The sequence below is a fragment of the Chenopodium album genome, chromosome 12 (assembly GCF_948465745.1).
Source record: "Chenopodium album chromosome 12, dcCheAlbu1.1, whole genome shotgun sequence".
Lineage (NCBI taxonomy): Eukaryota > Viridiplantae > Streptophyta > Magnoliopsida > Caryophyllales > Amaranthaceae > Chenopodium > Chenopodium album.
In genome coordinates this window covers 4,571,510-4,595,253 of record NC_137845.1, presented here as the reverse complement: position 1 = coordinate 4,595,253, position 23,744 = coordinate 4,571,510, and the positions used below count along the sequence as shown (strand labels likewise).

General features: G+C 34.9%; 3 protein-coding genes across 3 annotated transcripts; 2 read left to right on the top strand and 1 right to left on the bottom strand.

Moving 5' to 3' along the window:
• Window positions 1-582: 582 nt before the first annotated feature.
• On the top strand, window positions 583-5,522 carry LOC145571709 (serine carboxypeptidase 1-like). Its single transcript, XM_081630737.1, has 8 exons — window positions 583-1,051; window positions 2,832-2,939; window positions 3,078-3,358; window positions 3,560-3,814; window positions 4,123-4,229; window positions 4,368-4,454; window positions 4,703-4,811; window positions 5,069-5,522. Exons 1-8 carry the CDS (start codon window positions 661-663, stop codon window positions 5,216-5,218), a joined length of 1,488 nt encoding a protein of 495 aa, XP_081486863.1. The 5' UTR covers window positions 583-660; the 3' UTR covers window positions 5,219-5,522.
• Window positions 5,523-9,020: 3,498 nt separating this feature from the next.
• Window positions 9,021-10,693, top strand: LOC145570108 (putative pectate lyase 4). The gene is made up of 4 exons (XM_081629100.1): window positions 9,021-9,452; window positions 9,776-10,131; window positions 10,222-10,357; window positions 10,469-10,693. The coding sequence occupies exons 1-4, from the start codon at window positions 9,021-9,023 to the stop codon at window positions 10,691-10,693; spliced, it is 1,149 nt and encodes a 382-aa protein (XP_081485226.1).
• A 595-nt stretch (window positions 10,694-11,288) lies between these two features.
• Window positions 11,289-18,827, bottom strand: LOC145570107 (molybdopterin biosynthesis protein CNX1-like). The gene is made up of 13 exons (XM_081629099.1): window positions 18,534-18,827; window positions 18,051-18,177; window positions 17,501-17,631; window positions 17,198-17,299; window positions 17,020-17,103; window positions 15,953-16,180; window positions 15,517-15,707; window positions 15,274-15,378; window positions 14,747-15,028; window positions 13,211-13,368; window positions 12,617-12,723; window positions 12,247-12,303; window positions 11,289-11,675 (listed from the first exon to the last, which is right to left on the bottom strand). Exons 1-13 carry the CDS (start codon window positions 18,684-18,686, stop codon window positions 11,445-11,447), a joined length of 1,956 nt encoding a protein of 651 aa, XP_081485225.1. The 5' UTR covers window positions 18,687-18,827; the 3' UTR covers window positions 11,289-11,444.
• Window positions 18,828-23,744: the final 4,917 nt, after the last annotated feature.

Here is a 23,744-nt window from a genome sequence, read left to right as displayed (position 1 = left end):
GAGTTTCTGGTATAGAGGATCCCAAATATGGGCAACTATAGAGCATACTCCTCGAAACATTTAGAAGTAGATAGTATTATTTGTTATAATTTTTAGAAGTAGGTATAAATATACCTGACTGGAAACTGGTGCTGATAACGTGTTAAATATTTTACCAATAGAAAGATGTTGGAGAGTAAGAGAAGTAAAGAAGTAAAAGTAGTGTAGTAGTATTACTCCGGTTATTTTTTGCTTGTGTAGTTCACAATAGTGAACTTGCCTTTTATAGGCAAATTTTCTTATTAAAATATTTTGCATGATTGTACTTTGTTACAAATTATTGTACTAGTTTACATGCTCATGTGAACTTCACTTGTAATTTTTCTCAACAATTTGCAAGTTTTTCTTTTTTTTCTACACTTTTTATAAAAATAAATAAATAAAGCAGGACAACTATTATCATGAGCTTTCATTTAATAAGCGGTTAAATTTATATATACGTCATTTTACTACATTTTGAATAATGTAAGACAACTCTTTTTGGTTATATATGACCAATGAATTTTAGCATAACCAATCTTTGTCCAATTGATGATAAGCCATATCTTTCATTATTTATAGGTAAGTTTCCTCATTATCATTATCACTCCATTCTAAATAGTAAGCTTAATAGCAAGAAAGATGAGCAAAGGCATACACTATTACTTTCTCTTACTATCCCTCAATTTTTGCTTTCTTTCAAACAAACTCACCCCAAGTAATGCCAATGATCAAGTAACTAATTTGTATAAATTGCTCAAGTCTAAGAGGTTAAAAAGCTCCTCTCTTGCTTCTTCTTGGGTCACATTGCCAACCCAAATTAAGGAAACTCAAGCTCATGTTGAACCTCAAGATGGTCTTATGGAGGCCGACAAGATCACCACCTTGCCCGGCCAGCCAAATGGGGTTGATTTCGATCAATATGCCGGTTATGTAGCTGTTGATCCGGCTCATGAGAAGGCATTGTTCTATTACTTTGTTGAATCCCCTGATAATGCTTCTTCGAAACCTTTGGTTTTATGGCTAAATGGAGGTAAATATAATATGATATTATAGAAGTTAATTATTTCATTAGTCTTTTATAGGTGTTAAATTATATCAATAAAACCTTTGCTTTAATTTCTTAGGTAGGAAATCAAAATTAGACCAATATATATTGATGATATTTGAGTACTTGATTAGTTAAACTATACAAAGAAAGTGGTTCTTCCTTAAGAAGTGAGAGATGAGGGCTTATCACACGAGCTGAGCCTTTTTTTTTTTTTTTTTTTTCCTTTGAAAAGGTACACGACCTATAATAATATTTCGTATGATTTCAATAAATCCATTACAAAGTGGAAGTTTGTAGTGTGAATTGAAAATTATAGTATTTAATTCGCGACACATGGGTTTGGACCCACAATGATAGTAACAGTGATAGTGATAGACTGATAGTGATAATGATAATGGAATTTTATGCATGCATGTTAATTTAGGGCATGTTCACATTTAATGAATTGAGCTGAACTGAACTGAATAGAGCTGAGCTGAAATGAATATTTTATGAGAGAAGAAAATTAAGAGCTGAACTAAGCTGAAATGAACATGCCCTTAGACTGTTTATCTAGTGGTAAGTAAGAGCAACAACTATATCCAAGAAAGTAAAAATATAGAACTTCATCATTGTAATATTGAAAATTAACATCTTATATCTTTCCTCCGCGTGATAATAAAAGAAGTGCTTACTCACATTATCACTAACTCAGAGAATAATAACTTGATAGGTTTATATACGACTACAATTCAAAATGGACTCACATGTTTTCTTACAAGTATTCACGTTTACTTCATCTATTTTTTTTTTTCTCTAGTTAACTACAATCATAATCTCAAGTTTACTTAAAACAATTAATTTGTGTGACACATGATAATGTGTATATATCCACATGTCGGACACGTAAACGGGAATGTGCACGTATTATCTTACAAAATGTATACCAACATATCGTCATATATATCTTAATTGGCTTTAATATATACTACTAAAAATTTATGGCATAAATTTTTTCATTTAAATATAATGGGGCCAAGAGACTATAATACGAGTAAAATACTTCGACTTTTCAACAACAAAAAAATACTTAGACGTACATAGTGGAAAATTGAACTTAGGTCACAAATCACACCTTTAAAAATAATCTATTGCGTGCATTATTTGCTCCATAATATCTTGTTATGCAGCGCAACTTTCTTCTTTGTATTCTTCAAAGGTTGATTAACTTCCTGTAAATTTTTAATTTAATTTTGTGATACAAATATGCACAAATTGAGCATTATATAGATAATAATGATATTTGATTTTTTTGCTACTTAACTCCTTTTTCATAACTGGGCACCTTCTTCTGGCCCCTCTTTAGTTAGAAGTTATAATCAAACGAGCTGAGCTAATAAACAACATTAGCTATTGGACATTTGGACCACCAGCCTACCACTACATTAATTATCATCATGCACTAAGCTAAGTTCATTGTCACCATGCTCCTTTTGTGTAAACATGCATGCTTACTTCTTAATTAGTTGCGTCTTTTTTTCAGCTATAATGTACCTTTTGATCGAGTTTTGATAAACTAAACTAATCATATCCGGAGTAATAAATAATTATTTCAATTTACAACCATCACAATGTATACTCAAAATTAGATTATTCGACAACTCCTAAGTTTTGTGGAAGATTTGTGTAACATTTCTTCTTAAAGAGTAAAAAAAAAAAATTGTGTAATGGTCTCCTAGATTGACATTTTTTGCTAGCTAATTGATGCTAATGTAAATTTCAGGGCCAGGATGCTCATCGTTTGGCAACGGAGGATTATTAGAACTAGGACCTTTCCGGGTCAAAAGTGACGGGAAAACACTAATTCGAAATCCTTATGCTTGGAATAAAGGTATGTAATAATTAATTTCTTCAACTCCGTAATATGTTATTTAAGACTTATAGCATTATTATAGATCATAACAAGAAGTTATTAAATAATAGGAAACAATGAACTAACTTATTATTTATCAAATTGTGTAATTGGCAGTGGCTAATGTGATCTTCTTAGAATCTCCGGTAGGAGTAGGATTTTCATATGGAAAGGAACCAGCCATCTATGCAGAATCAGGGGATACGAGCACAGCTAAAGACGCTTACACGCTCCTTGTCAATTGGTTTGAGAGGTTCCCTCAGTATAAAAACCGCGAATTCTACTTAGCAGGAGAAAGCTATGCTGGCCATTATGTGCCTCAACTTGCTTATACCATCTTGAATAAAAACAATAATGCAAAACATAACAGCAGTTTCATTAATCTCAAAGGCATAGCGGTATGTACTCCTTATTATACACTTTACACACTACTAATATGCTCTTTTCTCGAGTTTCTAGAAAATGAAGGGCTAATAAATAAGTTCAGATAAAGATTAGAGAATCCATGTGAAAAGAGCGAAACCTAAGTGTACATATGTGAGGTATGTCTACAGCATTGTCCCATACTTATGGATGAAATGATATATGATGTTATGCAGATAGGTAACGCTTGGGTAGATGATGCAACAAATACAGCAGGATTGTATGATTATTTATGGAATCATGCTACACACTCAGATGAAACACATGCCAAAATCAAGCAATTTTGCAATTTTTCCAAGGCAACAACATCCCAAAAATGCGAAGATTACAAGGATAAAGCTTGGGAAGAAGCAGGGAATATAGACATTTACAACATCTATTCTCCAGTTTGCTTAAAGTCTGGAAATTCCAAAGCTCATATTCTTGATTCAGTATGTTTCTTCACCTTTTTTTTCAAGCTAATTAAGTATATATTACCTAAACTTAAATAAGCAGTGGAAGGGCAGTATGCTCAATTAGTCTCCTACCCTTTCACTTGCAAGGTTGTGGGTTCAATTCTCATTAACAGGCGTTGAAAATGACCAAATTAAACATGAGTGTCTATTTTGGTGTTGCTTGGGGTGTTCTAGCTAGGGTACAATTAGACTTAGAAAGGGTTATGTATGTCTAATGATTATTATAATAAATGATCAATGGATTCGAAGATAGCTAAAATAAATTATTACACATATATATTCAGGTCGAGATTTATGATCCATGTTCTTCCAAATACGTGACAACTTATTTAAACACTAAAGAAGTGCAAAAGGTTCTCCATGCCAAACCCAAAAGATGGGAATCCTGCAGGTACTTTTAATTTTATTTTGTTTCGAGTAATTACATGTACAAATCCTTAATTTTCCCCTGCTTTTTTTCCTCAACTATAATAATTAGTAGAATATCTTAATCAAATGTAAACTAATTATTCATGTGTGTGAAATCCAGTGGATTTAGATGGCAAGATAGTTCATTTACAGTGTTACCAATCATTCAGAAGCTCATTGCAAGCAACATCAGTATGTGGATGTACAGGTAAATAATCGAACTAGTTTATTCAACTCTTTTCTTAATCTTTTATTTACTTTCGATTATTTTGACATATGATATCCGTATTAAAACTTGGTTTCATCTTACGGCATTGTACTGTCTCTATATGTGCATTAGTAGGCTAGTAGCGTAACAAAATCACATGTAAAATTAAAAATACATCGCGATTTTCACATCATAGTTGTACACCAGACAAATTGCAATTTTTACCGACTATTGGTCTTTTTTAACAGTGGAGATGTTGATGGACGTGTGCCGGTCACATCATCAAAGTACTCCATTAACACTCTCAAGCTTCCAGTTAAAGATGCTTGGCGTCCATGGTACGACACAGACAACCAGGTATGTAAAAAATAAAAATTCTACTAAATAAGTAAGGCTTCATTTTGACGGATATAGTATAACGTACAATAGCATCGTATTAATCCACCATACATCTTATTCAAAAGACGATCTCATACTTAATTTGTATTAGCCTAATCCAATATTTCACCAATATATTTTATCATAAGTATTTCAAATAAGCTAAGAAATGCAGAAATTTAGATTATGATATGGTTAGAAAAGTGATAACTTCAATAGTTTATTTTTGCATACAGGTTGGAGGATACGTAGTAGGTTATGAAGGATTGGTGTTTGTGACAGTAAGAGGGGCTGGACATCTAGTTCCAAGTTACCAACCTAAAAGAGCTTTGACCATGTTCTCATCATTTCTTCTAGGGAAACTACCTCCGAAATCTTCGTCTTGAGCATATGGATTTGTTACATGGATCCAGCTAACATCACCATTCCTCCGATCCAGTAAACCAGATTCGAAGAGAGAGACATCGCCTGTTTTCGAGAGCACAAGCAACCACCCATGCGACGATAACAACCTTTTCGGGTCTAATCTTATGTTTAAAAAATAATTAGGAGGGTTTATGTGATGAACCATTTTCTTAGATACGCTATACAAACGACGGCTGGTCTTTTTCTGGTAGCATCAACCATGGAAGTGTATGCTCGGATTCGTCTTTGACCGTAAGCTCGAAAGTTTGCTGCCTTTGCGGCTAATCTCCAATGGCTACAAATTTTTTATAAGGTCTCAAAATCTTCGTAGAATTCCACATGTTCTACAATTTTAGTCTCGATCTCTTCTAGCAAATTACCCCAATCTCTCATCTTTGATTCACATTTTAACTCAAATCTAATAAATATCCAAAAATATGTATTTGAACCTATAAGTGGTTTATACATAAAAATAAAAACATCACACAAGAAAATTGAACACAAACATTAGAGAAGTCTGAATTAAAAACAACCAAACACGAAGCAATTATTGGCAAAGAGTATTACCAACAACTTAAAAAGCTGTAAGTTTTTAACAAATGAACAAAATCAATCGTTATCATCCTAGGAGAAGATGTCTAATTTCAAAGTGATCTCGAAAAATTTCATAAATAATTTTAGGGATATTTGATTCAATTATCAAACTGGTTAAGATCTTTCATAAACCTTATTCCGTAGTAATTAAAACCAATAGTTCAAATTTTCAAACCCTAAACTTGACAATTAAAAGTGAATTGACATGACGTTTACAAAAAGAAACAACAAATTACATTAAAAAAATCACCTTTTATGTTTTTTTTTTTTTAACTAAACCACCTTTTAATTACCTAAGTTTTTTATTGCACCACCCCTATTTCAAATGTAACGGATTGCATCTCAACCATCCACTTCCAAATCAACAACCACAGTAAAACCTTCCCTTCCATCTCAACCATCCACTTCAATTACCTCACTTTAGAGTTTGAGAATGAACAAAGACTACAATTTAATTTGTGCAGCAAAATTAAGTTTGGTTTTTTAGAGCTTTACTCAATTTAGTCATGCATTTATATAGAGTGAAGGGTCGAATGTTTAGGGAAAAAATAAATACTCCCTCCGTTTCATAAAGATGTTCCTGTTTCGCAAATCGATGCAAAATTTTACCCATCTTTGACCGCAAATATCTTTAATCTCACACTAGCAAAAATTATAAAAATTAGATATTAATAATCTACTCACCAAGACGAATCAAACTAGATCCCACATGACTATATTTGCTCTTATAGATTAAGAGAAATTTAGAAGATTCTCTCTTTCTTAAAAAAGTCAAATATTCAAAACAGGAACATCATTGTGGAACGGAGGGAGTAATTTAGGAGGGAAAAGCACAAGTTATGGGCCCCTTTAACGTCTCAATTAAATTTTTCGTCAAAAATTAAAATACGGGTGGTGCAATAAAAAATTTAGGTACTTCAAAGGTGGTTTAAAAAAAATAAAAAATAAAAAAAGTGATTTTTTCAAAAAAATTGGTCAAAAAAGATGATTTATATCAATTTTACCTATATCATAACCTGCTTATTAAATGAGAGATTCAAGTATCATAGGTGCTTCAATGTAGAACGTTGAGTGCGCTTCAATAAAGAATTGAGAAAGAAAGGAGTAGGAGGTTATTGCCTATTCCTATCGGGCTATTAGTACGTTCAGTAAATATATGGAAAGTTTTTGTAGGGAAAATCCAAGTTTATCTCTATCATAAATCTGTTTTTCTTTTAGTTTTAAATAAATAATAAAAGTTAATAATAGAGTGGCAAGAATTGATCAAAAATAGGATTTAGTGATGCAAGAAGATTCTGCTGTGGAAGAGGGTGGCATGGAGCAGCATCTGGGTGCGGTGCGACAACATGGAGATGGCTTGTAACCAAACTTCAGCTATGTGGCAGATCCAGGAGGGTATACACTATACAGAGGTACAACTGTACCCCCATTCCGCTAAAAAGCATAAAAAAACTGATAACAAAAGAGACCCCCTGTGTAAATAGGCGGTTCTTAGGTACTGCTATGTAGTTCGCCGCAGTAATGAATGGCCCGCCTTTTTTGTGTAAAATTTAAAAAGACCACCTATTTGAAAAGGTGGTCTCTTAGGTGGGTTTTATTATTTTTCACGCCAAACTACTACTTTTGATCAAATAGACCTAATGTTATAAATAACAGGTCTCTTAGGTGATATTGTTTATTTTTTCCCACGAATATGGACTTTTGAAATTTGATCAAAGAGACCTATTGCTACAAATAACAACTCTCTTACATTATCTTTTTTTTTTTTTTTTTAAAAAAAAAAACTCCAAACATTTTTTTTTTTTTTTTTTTGAGGGAACACTCCAAACATATTTAGTTACTCAATTATAAGACTTGTGGTATAGTGTGCGCAAATACTAATACAGTAAGCAAAATTATTACGCTCCACATATTAATTTGTATTTTGTAATTTTTTTTAAACTTAATTCCGTAACCCCATTCCCCAAATTCTGGATCCGCCACTGCTTCAGCTCATGTATGGTGGGACTAATACAATCCTTCTGAGGCTGTCAACTCTCTGCTGGCCGACTCCGCCTGGTCCAGTCAGCCATTGGGTGATATCTGTCATCCCTTAAACATAATGGCAAACATGTAGAGCCTTGATGATGTTCAAACAACATACGTAGTTATCAGATCAGTAAATTACATGTCTGATTTTGGCATACTAGCATTCTCTAAATGTTGACATTGTAGGTTAATCTTTGCTACTATGTTGATTTAGAGAATACCAGAACATAAGTACATTTATGTTTACAGCTTTTTTTAGGATGTGAATTAGGCCAAGTCAGTGTTACAGACCCATAACTTTAGAGGTACTTCAATTCAGTAGTTATATACGAAGTATATGAATTTGATGATCTTTTTTCTTAGAGAAATATTTTTCTGCCAATTATTATCAAAAGGTATCATGGTGTAGTTGCTTATTACACCATACAGGTTAATGCTTTAGATCAACAGTCAGTTTAACCAACACGGTAAAAATGGTGAATCCAAAAATTAAAGAATGAGGCCGATTTGGATTTTGCCTAAACAAAGCTTTTATTTGGCCGGATATTAAATCTACTTAAACATCCAAACATTCGCCTTGGGACGCTACATAATAACTTAGAAATGCTCCAACATTACACGTTCAAGGCATTCGTTAACTTTTGTCAATTAATTATAGACTTTTATCTCTAAATTATTACGGAGTACTTCGTATCAAAAAAGGAAAAAAAACAACTAATATTTTACTCCACTTGTTAATAGACTACCTTCCTACGAAGTAATTCTTTAACAATTACGGAGTACATAATACAGTAACAAAACAAAATAATGATCACGTAATATAGGTGCTAATCACTATTCAACCTTCCATAATTATGCAAGTATTATACTTTTTTCTTTTTTTTTTTTTTTTTTGAAGAAATAGTACTCTGTAATATTATTCAGTTTTACATCAATTGTTATATACTAACAATAGCTTGTTTTGGTGCTAAAAAACCCGGCTAAATGGCAATATTAAGAACCTAACAGAAAAAAAAGAGCACAAAATAATTAACAAACTTTATTTAAAACGCGTTACCTCTTCTAATAAATACCTCTCTTGCTCTCTTAACAATTTTTCATCAACCAAAACAATATTAAAAAAATATAATCACCCTCTCTTAAACTCCTACCCAAACAAACATGGCTAGTATATTTGTATCTTTGATTATTTTATCTTTTTTACTAGCCATGGTACCAAAAACATGTTTGGGTAAGAAATCCGGCCTTGCAACGTTTAATGCCATTGATGTTTGTTGGCGACGAAACCCTAATTGGATTAATAGTAGGGAAGATATTGCAAAATGCTCGGCAGGGTTTGCAGGTAAAATGTTTAACAACATCGGCAAAGATGTGAACAAATATGTAGTCACTGATCCTAGTGATAATGCAATGAGCCCGAAACCGGGAACTCTTAGGTATGGAGTGACTATGGTACCGGGGAAAGTGTGGATCTCATTTCAAAAAGACATGGACATTAAACTTGAAAGGACTCTTGTTGTTGGTAGTTATACAACCATTGATGGTCGAGGTGCTATCGTTCATATTACTAATGGATGCCTCATGCTATACAAGGTACTTAAATATATACTCTTTTTGCATTTTTGGTTGTTACATGCATGCTAAACTTCAATTCTATACAAATTTATACTTACATTTTTAAAAAAAAAATGACGTTTGATAAAAATGTATTGATAGATAGTAACTTCCAAGTAAATAACAAGTAAGATCATCTATTCCTTCAAATGAACACATTTTAAAATTCAACTAAACTTCAACAATAACTATAAATAGTAATCATTTTTTAGCTATCATCCAACTATTTGGAATTTAACGGCTTAAATTTTACATGTATACATCATGACTAAATCAAACTTATTTCTTCACGGTATGCTTAGGTTACTAATGTGATCATCCACGGGTTGCGAATTCACCATTGTCGATCCCAACCAGCAGGCTCGGTTATGGGACCTGGTGCAAAGTTGTTGCCAATGAGCAAAATGGACGGCGATGCCATAAGAATGCTTGGCTCAACAAAGGTGTGGATAGATCACAATACCCTATACAGGAGCGAAGATGGCCTCATCGATGTAACCCTTGGCTCAACCAACATTACCATCTCCAACAACTGGTTTCGTGACCACAACAAGGTCATGCTACTAGGCCATGATGATGATTTCAAGGACGACAAGAACATGAAGGTCACGGTTGTCTACAATCGATTTGGCCCCAACTGCCACCAGCGTATGCCAAGGTCTAGTTAATCCTTATTCTTCTTTGGTGATCATTGCAATTGTTGTTACTTTCAAGGTGCATTCTAAAAAATTGTGGTATGGTTTTGCAGAGTTCGTCATGGTTATGCTCATGTAGCTAACAACTTATATCTAGGATGGGAAGTTTACGCTATAGGAGGAAGCATGAGCCCTAGCATAAAGAGTGAGTCTAACCTCTTTGTCGCGCCTAACTCTGGATCGAAACAGGTAACTTCTTTTTCTCTGTTATAGTTTATATTTAGACATACAAAAATCAAGTGTGTTATTAAATTTAGACATATTACCTAAGCAATAGAGCTTCTTTTTTTTCGTTTAAAGGTTTTAATGAACATGAATGACAAGGGTACTGGAAAAGGGATATGGAACTTTAAATCAGTGGGAGATGTCTTAGAAAATGGAGCTTCTTTCAACGAAACCGGTTCGGGTTTTGTAAAACCAAACTACAACAATGAAGAAAGATTTCTCGTCGAAAGTGGTAGGAATGTGAGGCAACTTACAAGATCAGCTGGGGCTCTACGTTGCCAAGGAGGATCAATCTGCTAAATAGATTCACTTGATTATGTAATTTTTGTTATATGATCATGAAGATCGTTTAAGTTTCACTATAAAATCATGTGAATCATTCATACGAGGGTGTTTACTAAATCAATGTATGTTAACATGGGTGTTCAATACATGTATGCGATATCAAATATTAATTCAATCAATAAAATTTTGATCCCATAATATTCTCTAATTAAGAATAACAGATAACCGGTGGGTAGTAAAAGGGCCGGATCCACAAACGCGTCACTGGCCTTTGCCCGAGCCCGGCTAACAGAAGTTTGTGGTTACTAGAGTCTTCCCTAGTTCCCTGAAGTCCTCTAACAAAGCTTTACAAAATGAGTGAAACTGTGACAGACTAAAAGAGCTTGTACACCTAATTACTACAAAATCATGTAAATCAACAATTTAAAGGTGTTTGTTTAATAAATACTTTCGTAGATACTACAAAAAAGATTGTAAGTTTTTATCAAAGTAAATTAATAATCTGTAGTTAGTAAACTTCATTACATTAAAATGGCTGACATTTTTATAGACCATATCATAAAAGTAATTGCAATGGATTTAAATTCAAAAACATAATGGCCTTCAAAAATAAACGAAATACTTGTAGTTCTCTATTATGAATCAGTGTAAATATTGCTCAACAAAAAATGTACATCAGAGAGACAATTGCAAAGCAATAAAATTAATTTATTTTCAAGATGATACATGCTGTCTAGTTTACATGCCTGATCAATTGATCATTATCTCAGTGTGAACACGAACAACCATGCTCCTTTTTCATATTGGCAGAGGTGGTAGTGGCTGTTCTGTAGCTCTGTTCCCAGGTATCCACAGGTGCAGCCTGAGAGTGCGGAAGATGACGAGGGTGTTTCTCTCTCTTGTCTCCTTTTATTTGCTTCAAACCATGTTTGAGCGCAGGCAACAGTGCTTCCATACATTCAGCCACAGCATTTGGATTGCCCGGCATGTTGATAATCTGTCTCAGTGAAAATCACAAAGATGCAAAATTGTTAACTACGCAGTGATAACTTAGAAAAATTAGAATACAATTAAACAGGACAAATGTCTACCCTGTATATGGTTAGATTACCCATATGATGTGGCAGAAAATATGATAATCAAACATTTTATACAAAAGTAATAATTGGTGAATTTCAATTTCCAACTTAGCTAAGTAAATCATAATTTTAATTGTTTATGTGGATAGATTACCTACTGAGTAAATGCAGCAATCTCTAACTTTTATTGTATTACATGTTTACGAAGGTAATAGACTAGATTATACTTTGTATTAAAGCTAAGTTTAGTGCTTTCAGCATAGCATAGGCAAGAAACGGTACTAGAGAAGCAATCATAGATGTGCCCTTTGTACAACATAGCTTGACAAGGGGTACACTCACTTTATTAATACAATATTTGAAGTTGTCATACTTGACAGGAAAAGTAAAAGCTTAGTCAAGAAAATTAATCCAAGAACTGCTTTGATCCAATTTGTTATATTGCAAATACTTTTTTCCTTAGGAACGCAAAATTAAGTTTGGACATACCAGTGTAGATCCTCTTATTCCTGCAGCTGAACGTGACAGCATGGCAAATGGCGTCACCTATGAGGAGGAAAACAGAATAGCATACATCTTTATGACTTGGAAATGTAGCAATAGAAAGCACAATAAAACAGAGACCAAGTTACCGTTCTCTGTAAAAGATCATTTTTATGAATTACACTCGAGTAACATGACTAAAAACTCAAACCTAAAAATAAAAAAAAATAAAAAAATAAAAAAATAAAAAAAAAAAAAAAAAACCCACAACACAAGATAATTGATATGTTGAACTTCTTGTCCACCTCTAATTGTTGATATCTTCAATTTTGATTGAAGTAGGAATTATAAAACAAATTATGAGAAAGAATGTTACCTTGAGACTCTCTTGCATCATGACATATAGAAGTCCTGGAGTTTCCTTTTCCACTACATCTTTTGTTGCTTCTGGAGTAACATCCCTAGGGGTGAAACCGGTGCCACCTACATCACAAGTTTTAAACCAAGATATTAACAAATAGAAAGAAGTTGAAACAAAGACACCAAAAGATTTGATTTCTAAGAACAAAATCGGGCTAGTTCATAGAGCAGTCAGAGCACAAATGTTTTCAGCAACATTGTTTCTGACCCAAGTTATAATTTAGCATTAGTTTTTTGGAGGTTGAATATAAAATCATTGATCCACTCACCCCTAGGACCCTAGTGCAGAACATGAAATTGATTTAGTAATCATTGGAGTCAGAGAAACAAATTGAAACATATTTCACGCCATTCAAGTTTAGGTGTTAACTCTTTAACTTTCATATTGTCGAAGGCGACAGAAATAACAGTGCTCTGTGTGTCTTCCACAGTGCATGCCTGGTCATTTGTAAGAAGCAAAGCCCCCATTCACCAGCAAGTTTAATCCAGGGTAGACTTTGCATTAGTAGATTTGTTAAAAGAAACGGAGCTATAGACACCAATTCATTACCTAGTGTGATGATGAGGTCTACTTTATCTACATCACTCCATCTCTTTAAAGCATCCTTAATCTTGGGTACATCATCTGGAACAACAGCAGTTGAAACTACCTTGGCCCCTCCTAGCCTCTCCGATGAAGAATTAATAACAGAAATAGCCCTTGGGCCACTGCAAATACATGAGAAAAGAGCATTGATACTTCATATAAGAGAACAAGTAATTAGGACTTGAAAAGCAAAACAAAATAATATCAGGGAGCACTGGATATGATCTAAAGCCAATAAAGGGGGTTGATGGCCTTATGCATATCTCCTCAACATGGGCATCAACATTACCCTCAATGCCCCTAAGAGGTTTTTGTTCAAGGCAAGGTAAGAAGTAAAGAGGGTTTGGAAATACACATCCTTGCTCTTGATCCAGATGGTAATGATAGAATGATCATCTGCTTCACGATAAATAAGAAGTGCCCATGTCATCAGTTACATACTTAGAATAGTTTTTATTATTAAGTTATTAAGCATTTGGCTTAATTACATGTGGACAAAGGTAATGGTATCCACAGTTTTTACTTTAACATACTAAATGCCTTATAAGACAAGTACATACTACATAGGTGCCAAAAAGCCTAACAATGTAGCAAAGCAGGTGTGCTACCATGTCCCGCTCAGACAAGGAGCAACATCATTTTTGCTTTCTTTCTGTAGCATCAATGACGTGACCTATTTTGAAATGATGATTCAAGAAGGCGTATCCAGATGCAACAGCTATATATCTTCATTGGCATGGTTTGAGGGTCAAAATTAACATTTAAACTCACTAGAGCTGTCAAATGTGTCAAATGTGTCAAATGGTAGCGTTAATCAAATAAATAGTATTGTAAGGTAATCGTTTAAATAAATAATAAAATATCAAGGTAGCTGTTGGTAAATAAAAAAATAAAAAATAAAAATAAAATAAAAAAAGGAATATAAACGATAGTTTATCCACATTTTTCCAAAAAGATAGTTTATGAACATATTCATATCATGAACATGTTTTCCTGAGGTCATCCAACAATTCTACCATGGAAACTAAAAATGCTCATTTTCAAGGAAGCATTTACTCTGCCAATTGCAATACGTTTTGAGATAAAAGTTCATTTTTCATTTATATGTGCTCTTTCTTAGGGCCCGGTACAATATATAAACATGGTGTACCACCAATCATATCAAGAGTCAATTGTTTAAGGCATTGGATGAGCCAAAAAATGAGGGGAAATGTATAATGTGACTGAAAGAGTGCCACCCGCATTAAATGTTTAGATAACCTTGCATGCATATGATTTGTGAATTACTCTATCCAATTCAATTGGCTGAAAGAGAACCTCACTAAGGCTTGTATGTAAGCATGTACTCTATTCTAGTTGAGTGTAGTTAGAAATTAAAGTCATTGATTGTCTCTTTCAGTCAATGGTTACCCACATATTGTGCTTCCTTTTTTCAAGGAAATGTTCCACTCAAAATACCTTTGTAAATCAAAATTGAAACAGAGCCTTAATCTTGCTTACCTACGATCAGGCCCAGCCCCTGATGCGACTGTATCACTGACTGTCAGAATAGCAACTCGAACATCATCATTTGGGGAGTTGCTCATAGTTGTTTCAATAGGTGAATTCCGTACTGATGAATCTTTTTTCATAGTAGAGCTCAGTTCTGAAATAACAATTGCAGATACGGATGTTCCAGCAGGAAGCAAGGTGCCTCCAACTGGAAGCTCCAGCAGCGCATTTGCTGACTTCATACTTAAAAGACGACTGCTCATCTGTCGACCAGTGCTCTCAGCAACAAAACTAAAATTTACAGAAAGAACACATTATATAACTTTTAAGAAATTTCTTAAGCTTTAAAATGAATGCAATTTTATGAACAGACTCTCTTTGCAACTTTTAAAGGCTCGAAATGGAGAGCAGTAACTTAGGGAAGGAGAATAAAGGAAGTAGATAAAGGGAAAGAATAATAATAATTAAAAATAAAATAAAAAAAAAAAAGTAAATTGGAAAGAGGAATCATCTGCAATGGAGAGACCAAATATTACCCAGGCTTCCCTGATCCATCATTTTCCTTCCAAGTAACAATCGCACGGTGAAATTCAGGACGGGCAGGGTCTGTTTTAATGGGCTGCACAAGGCGGGCATGAACCCTATACATGAAACAAAGCATGCAGATGGCTTGAGGCGCATTCAAGTGATCCCAAAAAAATATCAAGAAGGAAAATATAAAACATGATATAGAATAAAGAAAGGCAAAATCAAATTTAGAAACAAAGAGTATTAGTAACCTCAGAACATCAGAGTTAGTCTGTCCAGAAAGAAAACGTATGGTAGGCACCACAAAGAGGTGGAAACAGACTAAACAGCTAACAGGATTTCCAGGCAAACCAAAGGCCAGAACTTTATTAACATTCACATTTTGAGTTGGCTTCAAATTGATCTCAGCAAATGTCAATGGCTTCCCTGGCTTCATAAGAACCTAAAGCATCCAAAGCTATACTACAAAATCAGTATGAATAAAACAAAAATACATTAAGAAATGCTAGCATGTTCTGTGATCTTTAATCTACTATTCAGAATAGAAGTGCAAAAACATAAATATATCATAATTCACACAGCATTAGAGCAACTAGTTTTATCATTTTATCATGAGCTCATGGATCTTAAAACAAGTAATTAACCTTAGAATATACGATTCAAAGGCAACTATAGTTACCTACTTACCTTGCTGAAATGCACTATTCCTTTCTTCTCAAGCAATGGTTTCACATAATCTCGGTCTCCCATAGAAACACCACCAGATGTTAAAATTATGTCAACTCCATCAGAAAAGGCCTTGTCCATGATTTTCTCAAGCTCCACTTCATCATCACGAGCAATTCCAAGGTCTACAATACTGCAACTCTGTTGTACAGCAGCTGCTAGCAGCATAGCACGGTTGGAGTCCCTAATCTACAATGAGACATAGTATATATTTTAGTGGCAAAGTCATTCGATCAGGAGAATATGTCAAATGAACGACACCCGGAGGCATTCCATGTAAACTGAACTCGTTACACCCCACCTATTTTATGCTCAAAGCACACCATCAGCCCACCAAACCATCCTAATTCTAGCAAAAAGGAACATTAAGATAAGCTGAACTACATGAAAGGGGAAAAAAAAAAAAAAAAGGCAACAAGGCATGGACAAGGAAAGCATGCGAAAAGAGAAATGTTTTACATTCAGTTTGTTCATGCAGATCTCTAGAAGCCTAGGCGCAACTACCTACCTAGATATTCGAAGAAGCTTGATTACATGTGATGAAATATCTAATTCTGACACCACCCCTCCCAAAAAAAAAAAAAAAAAACAAAAACAAAAAAAAAAAAAAAAACAAACAAACTTTAAAAGGCATACTAATGATATTTATAAGTTAGACTTCTAAGATTAATATAAAGTTTCTTGCATTCCATTCACATCTAGAGATCAACAGCACAGTCAAGTTATGATACCTATTTATTTTACAAGCATACCCTATGTATAAACTAACTATCGAAGTCAGGCCCAATCCCCAAGCTCTGATTAGATATAATCTTTAATACATATAACAGAGAGGCAAAACTTAAAAAACAAAGGAATGTTAGAAAGATGGGAAAGAACCATGCATCTACCAAGAGGAAGGTAAAGAAAGCAAGAAACTGGCAACTATATCTGAATTCTGACAATAGCAAGCAACTTAGAATCAAGTGGAACAATAAAGTTTTTGGTACCAAAGTACAAATATACTACAATCCATCCTCGTGAAGTACCTGACCACAGCCTAGATTTTTGGTTGTTGGATCCACTAGTTCATCTCCAGTTGAAAGCACACCAATTGTTGGAGTACGATAAACCTGCAAGGAAGAACATGTAATCTACTTTTTGCAACTCAAAGAAAAGGAAGCTAATAAACAAAAGGACATGAGCATGGAGCAGTCGCTAATATACCTTCACCATTGTCACGCCAACAGTGGCAAGCAGTCCGATTTCAGAGGCACCGACAAGATGACCAGACTTCAACACCAAAGCATCTTTCTCAATGTCACAGCCCTAGAGAAAAAGATTGTTAGATGTAAATAGTGAGAGAGTATCAATCAACTCTAGGAAAAGCTTATCAAGTACTAGGACGTCCACAAATTGCCATCTTAAAAGATGTCAATGAGCAGAATATATAAAGATATTTACAAAGAAAAGTGTGATCTTTTTTTTTTTGGAAGAAGAAAAGTGTGATCTTGATGAGGAAAGATTTACCACTGGGCGAACATCAACACCTGGCCTTGTTTGCACCAATATTCTTACTCGCTTAGGCTGACTAGGATCACTTTCAATTCGTTCAGTGTCCTCCACCTGAACAACCGCATCAGCTCCATCAGGGATAGGCCCTGCTCAACATCAGAAGAAACAATCAGCAAATTTGTGCTAAAGTTCCATCAATGTCTGAGAAACACAATGTTCAATATTTGTCTTTCACAAAACAAGCAAATAAGATATGCTAAATGAAGTTAATGAACGAAATGGAGGTCTAAATAAGTGCAATCGTAAGAGATCTGAATCGGTAATCTATATCCAGCCACTACAAAATATTACTCACACAGAAAAGTAAAGATAAAGGTAATAAAAGACTTGGCTACAAAGCCTACAATATGATTACAAAGATGTCAGCCAAACCATTATCATGACATTCTGCATTTACTTCCTGGTCCAAATTCCATGGAAGCTTTTATGTAACTTTACTCTTCTAATTCTTTATACAAACAGTTCCTATTTAGATAGCAGAATCATATTCATCTTACATTCTTACCTCCAGTAGTCACATATGCAACAGTTCCAGGAGTCACAGTCACACCAACAGCATCGCTTCCGGCCCGAGATTCAGTAATAACAGGATACTCTCCAGGACCATCCGCAGCAACCACTGCATAACCATCCTGTCAACATTACAACCGCTTGAAATCTATAAAATCTTCTAAAAAAAAAGCCATTAATCAAATATCCATCCAATTGAAGAACACTGAAACAGCCCTATAACCCAAACCCAATGCGATATTAGATTAAATAAGAATATCCCAATTAAAGAACACCCCATTTAGTAATATACAATCATTTAATTGAACTTTGTCAATAATTACACAAACTTGATAATAATCAAGCAACCCATTTAAAAATTAGCAAAACCCTAAAACTAAAATCAATTAAATTACAAAAGGGTACTGCTAAAAACGAAATCAAATCAAAAAATAAAATTAAATAAAATAAAAAAAAAATAATAAGAGATGAAAAATACCTTAATGGAGGCAGGGTAAGGAGGAAGAGGATCAGGAGCTTGAATGTCTTGGGCCAAGGTTTTACCGAGAGCTTGGTGAAGTGGGACCGTCACTGGTTGAAGACGTTGAGCAACTCCAAGTACGATTTTCAGTGCTTCTTCAACGGTTATCATCTTCACTTCTTCCCAAAGTAGTCTTCTCTTCTTCTTGTTTTGTTTTTAGTTAGGCATCGTGAGAGAGAGGCTGAGCAAACTGGTACGTAGTATTTTGGATGTCCCAATTCCAGGCCCAAAGTTACGTATACAGCCACAAACTCGCTATGTTTCTTACGAGTATCTATATATATTCGTAGAGCTGTCAATTCGGGTAAATGGGTCGGGTTTGAGTCGGGTTTGTGTTGGTCGGGTCATCTCGGGTCGGGTCAATACGGGTTAATGTCGGGACCTATGCGGGTCGGGTTCGGGTTGGGTCATGCTTGAGTCGGGTCACGTCGGGTCATACATCTTATCGGGTTTGGGTCGGGTTTAGGTCGGGTCAATAACAAGTCGGGTTACATTCGGGTCGGGTCAATAACAGGTCGGGTTACATTCGGGTTTTTACGGGTTTAAATGAGTTAGGGTCTTGTTCGGGTTTGAGTCGGGTTCGGTTCAAGTTAATAAATTACGGGTTATAATAAGGTCGGGTCATTGTCGGGTTCGAGTCGGGTTCGGTTCAAGTCAATAATTTGCGGGTTATAATCAAGTCGGGTCATTCTCGGGTTCGAGTCGGGTTCGGTTCAAGTCAATAAATTTTTTTTATAGCTCCAAATCAAATTGCATTATTTTACAAATATTAAAATAAACAAGTGAATATTAAAATTTGAAAAATAGGATCAATAAAAGGATTATAATTTATACACGTAGTTATATGGAAGTATATTTTGAAGATAAATTAAGAAAAAAAACAAAAAAAATACATTTAGCCTCATATTCGTTTAAAATACATTGACAGTTTACACTCACAGCTCTATTCTAATACTCTATCACCTCATGTCCTATTGCTCATATAGGAAGTTGAAGATAATTAGGAAAAATAAAATCAATCACAATAGAGATTTCATGGGGAAAATTTTCGTCAATCTCGCCATTAGAGTGCAACCTTCCTTAATATACTAAGATTCAGTGATTTTCCTATGCCTATAAGTCGTACTCTTCAAAGATTCAGAATGTGGAAAACCACAGATCGAATTGCGCCTCTGCTGGGTCGCCTACTCTACTACCTCTCATTGTCGCCTTTTGTCTTCAACAAGGAGAAATCACTCCAAATTCCTGGTAATCGATTTATACAATTATATTAGCTATTTAAATTTTCGGATCTAATCATTATAATTGGCTAATTGGTTTTACATATTTTTTTGCTTAATTAACCGGTTTAATGTTTATAAATTGAAGTTAATTTTAACATTTTAAATTTAATCTTCATAGATTAATGTTGAATAATTTTTAGATATTTAATTGGGTTGTCTGTATACATTTTTTTGATACAATTTGAAGTTGATTTTTACAATTTGGTTGCTTGTGGTTGTTTCTCGCAGATGATTATATATTACCCTTTGATGTAAATCATATTAATATGCGTTTTTTTTTTGTTTTTTGTTTTTTTTTTATTGTTAAAGGAATCAAAAAATCATGACAGGAGAAATGTTTGAATTAGACTACGCAGCTGAAAGAGGTATAGTACATTCTAATTAATTATAAATGACGCATTTTTTATTGATCTTACTCCTAATCTTTGCCTGATTGTTTGGTGTAGCAAGGGACATTGAGCTTGAGCAAGCATCAATTACATGTATGAGTGTTGGAAATGCTACACATACGCCTGAACCCCATCAATCAATATCTCCAATTGAAGGAAAGCGATCTCCTATTTGGCAGAATTTTGAGGTTAATGGTGAACATGCTGCATGCAAGTTTTGCAAAAGATTAATCCAGAAACTTGCTGGTTCGAATGGTACGTCTAATCTAAAGAGACACCTTGATAAGTGCCAAGAATATAAAGACTCAGATAAGTCTAATGAGTCTCCTGCATCTCCATTTGACCAAAAAAAATACTGTAAGTTACTTGCTAGAGCTATATTGAAGCATGGTTATTCTTTAAGTATTGTTGAACATGAGGGGTTTAGGGAATTGCATACATATTTGAATCCCAAGGTTAGAACTATTTCTAGAAACACAATATTGAAATGGTGCATGAAAGAGCATGATGTGTTAAAGCAATATGTTCGTAATACGCTTAAGGCCTTATCAAGTAAAGTTTCTTTAACCTGTGATGTATGGACATCTTGTACTACTCGTGGTTATTTGTCTCTTACGGCCCATTTTGTGGATAATGACTGGAAATTACAGTCTAAGGTACTGAACTTTAGGCATTTTCCACCTCCCCATACTGGTCATGAAATTTATAATCTGGTTTTTAGTTTGATTAAAGATTGGGGTATTGAAAGAAATGTTTGTAGTATGACTATTGACAATGCAAGTAATATGGATTCTATGGTTGGGAAACTCCAAATTGAATTGGATGCAATGGCTAAATTACCTGTTGATGGCAAATATTTTCATGTTAGATGCTCTGCCCATATTTTAAATTTAATTGTCAAAGAAGGTTTGAAAGTCATTGATGAATCTGTTGCGAAAGTTCGGGAGAATGTGAAGTTTATTGATTCTTCAGAAACTAGACTAAATAAGTTTGAGCGGTGTGTTACTAGTTGTAAGTTAGCTACAGGTGTAAAGCTGTGGATGGATGTTCCTACTAGATGGAATTCTACGTTCTTAATGCTTCGTCGAGCTCTTGATCTTGCACCGGCACTGAAAATGTTCAATAGGATAGAGAGCCACTTGGCGCTTACTCCTCATGAATGGGAAACAGTAGAGAAAATGTGTGATTTTCTTGAACCCTTTTATGACATTACTAATTTGTTTTCCGGTTCTGAATATCCCACTTCCAATCTTTATATTGCCAACATTTGTAGAATTGAGTCGCTATTAGTGGCTGCTTCCAAAGGGGATGATCCAAAACTCAAAGAAATGGCAGATCTTATGCGTTCCAAGTTTGATAAATATTGGTCCGATTACTCTGTGCTATTATCTTTTGCTGCAATTCTTGATCCTCGGTTTAAGTTGAAATTTTTGAGACATCTTTTCAAGGATTTGTATGAAGCTCACATGGTTGAAACAAAAGTTCAAGAGGTGTATTATGAATTTGTTCAATTGTTTAACCATTACAAGGAGCCTCTTCCTACAATATTATCTTAGTGAAATTTCATCACCTGTTAATGTAAGATCCCACATAATATATTCTTGCAGAGTACTCCAAGTCGGGTTGAATTTGGGTCGGGTCAATAACAAGTCGGGTTGAGTTTGGGTCGGGTTTAAATTCGGGTCGGGTTAGGAACGGGTCGGGTTGACCTCGGGTCGGGTTAGTAACAGGTCGGGTTGAATTCGGGTTTTGACGGGTTAAATCGGGTTTGGGTCATTATCGGGTCTGAGTCGGGTTCGGTTCAGGTCAATAATTTACGGGTCATATTCGGGTCGGGTCCTCTCTAGGTCGGGTCATGGTCGGGTTCGGGTCTCAAATGCTCGGGTCAACTCGGGTCTAGGGTTGGTTTCAGGTCGGGTTAGGTCGGGTTCGGGTCGCCATTTTTTTCGGGTTCAGACGGGTTAGGGTTAGGGTCGGGTTAGGGTCGGTATTTCGGGTCGGGTCAGCTTTTGACAGCTCTATATATTCGGGTGAGAATCCAGGTTAGTCTAGTTGGTTGGAAGTTGACCTTTCACTCTTATGAGAGGGGTTCGATTCTTACCCCAAGCAAGTAGGTTCTCCAATTTTCCCCCTACTTGCAAGGAAATTCTCCTTGCTTACAAAAAAAAAAATCTATATATACTCGGGTAATACGGAGTATTTAATGTACTATACTCCGTATTATATCGTGTAGTTGGGGTTACTTGGTCGATCAAGGGTTACTCGTTCAAGGGGTTACTCGTTCGGGGGTTACTCGATTAGTGTTTAGGTGTGTGTCGACCGGTCACACGGTGTGGCCAATGGCCCAGAGAACGAGCTTTAATCGATTTTTTTCTCGTGGAAGAAGAGCTTTATGGGGATGAGGTTCCAACAAAAATCTCCGGAGTACTCGAGGAATTTGAAGATGTAATGCCTCCGGAGCTTCCCAAAGGACTTCCCCCTCAAAGGGAAGTTGATCACGAGATTGAGCTAGAGCCAGAGGATAGGCCTCCAGCCATGGCGCCCTATCAGATGGCACCAACTTAAGGAGCTGCTGGATGCGGGGTTCATCAAGTCTTCAAAGCCACCTTCAAGAGCACCTGTGCTTTTTCAGCGCAAGCATAGGCAACAACTTAGGCCAAGGGAGATGCCCATAGGTGCTTCTAAGTACTTTACCCAATTGAGCATTATTTAGCTCAAGGGTTGTTTTATTGGTGGACACCGCATTGACATAGCACAATTATGGGTCTTTTGGGGACCTAAATGGGCCCAAACTTGGCATTTGTCTAGTTTTTGGACCCAATGAACCTCATGGTGAAGTTGGTTTTCCAAAGTGGGGCCCATAAATGTCTAGATTGTGCCAGGAGGTTCGAGATACGCCCGGAAGCGACACTTGGAAAATAGGGGTCTTTCCTCTCATCTTTGTGGCATCTAAGCATTTGTAAACACTCTTATTCTCAAGATTCGAACATGGAACCTCAAGCTATAATTTTAAATATTTCACCAATAAGCTATGACATATTTTATATTTTCATTGTCAAATAAAATTTGTAAAGCTATAAGTTTAAATATTTTACCAATAAGCTATGACAATTTTATATTTTCATTGTCTAACAAAATTTGTAAATCTAGGGTCAAAAGACTTTTTGTATCGATTTTTGGGTTTTAGTTATGATTGTAGACAATTCAATATTCCATAATTTTATAAATGTGTAGAAAAAAATGAATATATATTTTTATATTTTTCGTATCGATTTTAAATGAGTTTCCGTGTAAATTCTTGAAAATGTGACACATGAACAGACCCTTTAGATTGGACAAATTTTCTTATTTAATTTCAACCATATATAACTTTGATGATATCTCGATCAGTTCCAATGGCAATGATCTCGAAAATGGCAAAATCACAGTGATTTGTACGAAAATTTATTACTATTATAGTTCGTGACATCAGTATTGATTTAACGTACTTGATTATC

Excerpts from the sequence above, each read along its gene's own strand:
- LOC145570107 (XM_081629099.1), bottom strand. The coding sequence starts at position 18,686 with ATGATAACCGTTGAAGAAGCACTGAAAATCGTACTTGGAGTTGCTCAA. Across the intron at positions 18,178-18,533 it reads CTTACCCTGCCTCCATTAAG|GATGGTTATGCAGTGGTTGC; the intron begins GTATTTTTCATC and ends TAATGTTGACAG. Across the intron at positions 15,379-15,516 it reads ACTAACTCTGATGTTCTGAG|GGTTCATGCCCGCCTTGTGC; the intron begins GTTACTAATACT and ends TTTCATGTATAG.
- LOC145571709 (XM_081630737.1), top strand. The coding sequence starts at position 661 with ATGAGCAAAGGCATACACTATTACTTTCTCTTACTATCCCTCAATTTT. Across the intron at positions 1,052-2,831 it reads GGTTTTATGGCTAAATGGAG|GGCCAGGATGCTCATCGTTT; the intron begins GTAAATATAATA and ends TGTAAATTTCAG. Across the intron at positions 4,230-4,367 it reads AAAAGATGGGAATCCTGCAG|TGGATTTAGATGGCAAGATA; the intron begins GTACTTTTAATT and ends TGTGAAATCCAG.
- LOC145570108 (XM_081629100.1), top strand. The coding sequence starts at position 9,021 with ATGGCTAGTATATTTGTATCTTTGATTATTTTATCTTTTTTACTAGCC. Across the intron at positions 9,453-9,775 it reads GATGCCTCATGCTATACAAG|GTTACTAATGTGATCATCCA; the intron begins GTACTTAAATAT and ends CGGTATGCTTAG. Across the intron at positions 10,358-10,468 it reads CTAACTCTGGATCGAAACAG|GTTTTAATGAACATGAATGA; the intron begins GTAACTTCTTTT and ends TTTCGTTTAAAG.